The sequence below is a fragment of the Plasmodium cynomolgi genome, assembly GCF_000321355.1.
Source record: "Plasmodium cynomolgi strain B DNA, scaffold: 0033, whole genome shotgun sequence".
In the NCBI taxonomy this organism is placed as follows: domain Eukaryota; phylum Apicomplexa; class Aconoidasida; order Haemosporida; family Plasmodiidae; genus Plasmodium; species Plasmodium cynomolgi.
In genome coordinates, this window is record NW_004192666.1 from 2555 (window position 1) to 4614 (window position 2060).

At 29.5% G+C, this 2060-nt stretch overlaps 1 protein-coding gene across 1 annotated transcript; it reads left to right on the forward strand.

Annotated features, from left to right (window-relative positions):
* Positions 1-346: 346 nt before the first annotated feature.
* Positions 347-1533, forward strand: PCYB_001670 (hypothetical protein; the record flags this gene model as incomplete). Its single annotated transcript, XM_004227589.1, has 3 exons — positions 347-431; positions 518-1242; positions 1369-1533. 3 exons carry the CDS (start codon positions 347-349, stop codon positions 1531-1533), a joined length of 975 nt encoding a protein of 324 aa, XP_004227637.1.
* Between the last annotated feature and the right edge of the window lie 527 nt (positions 1534-2060).

Sequence of the window (2060 nt, forward strand, 5' to 3'; positions counted from 1 at the left end):
ACACGTAATAATTACGATATGTGATTATTTAATTTGTCACTACATTATGGGATTAGTTTTCTTTTTGCGAATATTGACGGAATACCATGTTACATAATTTTATTTGATTAGCATGTCTAAAGATACAATGAGTTACTTAGCAACATTATGTGATCAACAAGTATGTAAACCTTTTTCATTAAAAAGCTTTTTTTGTAAATTATTATAAGAACTTTATATATTTCGTAAAAGCCGAAAAATTATTTCGCGGATGGAAACTTTTTAAGACTTTTACATCCAATCTATTTTTCCTCTTTTTCAGAATACGGATTCTAATGAGTTACCTTCATGCAAGAAATATAAAGAGATGGATGATAAATTAAAGAACAGCAATGGCAATGATGATTTATGTAATGGTATATGCTGTAAATTTTGTTGTTGTAATGACAAAGGTGATGAAAATTGCTGTAAAAAGGATGAAAAAATAAATGTACTGTTAATTGCAAGGATGGTTGTACTCATGAGAACCCTAAAGTAGTACTATCTGATATATATAAAGAACCTTGTAAAAATATATGCAAGATATTAATAAAATTATCTACTATTATGAGTAATGAAAATAATATACGTGATCGTTGTTCCTATTATAATTATTGGGCATTTGAGCAATTATGGAAAATTTCTGATACAAACTCTGTTTCCAATTCTAACGTAAAAAATAGTCTTACAGATTGTGATAAAGCTATACTACAGAAAGTAATTCAGAACATAAACCGCAGAGATGATGTAAAGAATGAACCTTGTTACTTTTATTTTGATGGCACTTTCAGTGAATGGAAAAAGGAGAAATATATGCATGATTATTTTAAAAACTATGGTCATCTTATAGAAAAAGATACGGTTAAACCCGAAGATAAGAAATACTGTGAACATATTTCTGCGATTGCTCCACTGTATATAGATTATTTAAGTGAATGCTGCACGTATTTTTTCTTTGGTTATCATTGGGATCATTGTCCAAATTTTTTTAAATGTGATAAAAATTTAAATCCTTATAAATTGCTTAAGGAATTTAATTGCAATAGTGAGTCGATACCTGAAAATTCAGATAGTTTAGTACAATCATTAACAATTGATCGGCATGTCATACTTAGAAGTCGAAAGAGAGGAGGAAGAGGATTAACATGTGATCCTTTTTACATGACTATATTGCTTGCTTTCATAGTTTTGGGAATATTCTACGTGTTCTTTTTCCTTTACAAAGTATAAAGAAAATACTTTTTAGAGTTTATGCAGTACATATTTTTACATTATATGCGTTGAAAATTTTTAAATAATTATGACATAAAAATGTTGTGCCTTTTTTTGGACTCTCCTTTTGTGTATTAGTTTACTCCTTTAGGATCAATGGTTAACAGGAAGGAACGTAAGAAACAGGAAATGAATCGTCATTTTCAGGAACAGGATAACCATAAACCGCCACCTAAAAAGTCGCCACAAGATCAAGAGAGTACATCAAAGAAAAGAATAAAAATAGCTTATCATCCTACGTGAAAGGATTACGCGGAAGAAATGACACTCAAATTGGTGAAAAAATTTTAATCTGTGATAAGAGTTCAGTAACTCTGTACCCCTTAATGGGCAGTTCTTACCATTAATGAAAAAATAGAAGCTTGAGTTATCCATCTAAAGGTACATTTATCCCCCTTGAATGGTTTACATTTACGTACAATAGTTATCATTTTTTTGTATTATTAGAAAGATTTTTTTATTTAGGTTTCGCTCCTTTTTTAAGTGCACATATTTATTTTATAAGACCATGTTTGCTTTATTATTGAAACCATTTTTTAATGGATACATTCCATTCTATGTGCATCAACTTTTGCCACTCCGTTAAAACATAGACAGTAGGAACAAGTGGAATAAGGAGTTTTGATTTACGCCATTTTATAAAAGCGTAACGATATGTTTTAGTTTACGCTTTGGTGAAGCGTTAATGTTAAGAAAAAATGTGGCTTTACCAAATAGCATGCTGATGAGATAAAATTCATTAGTTGTTATTTTTCCTTTTATGCAGTTCT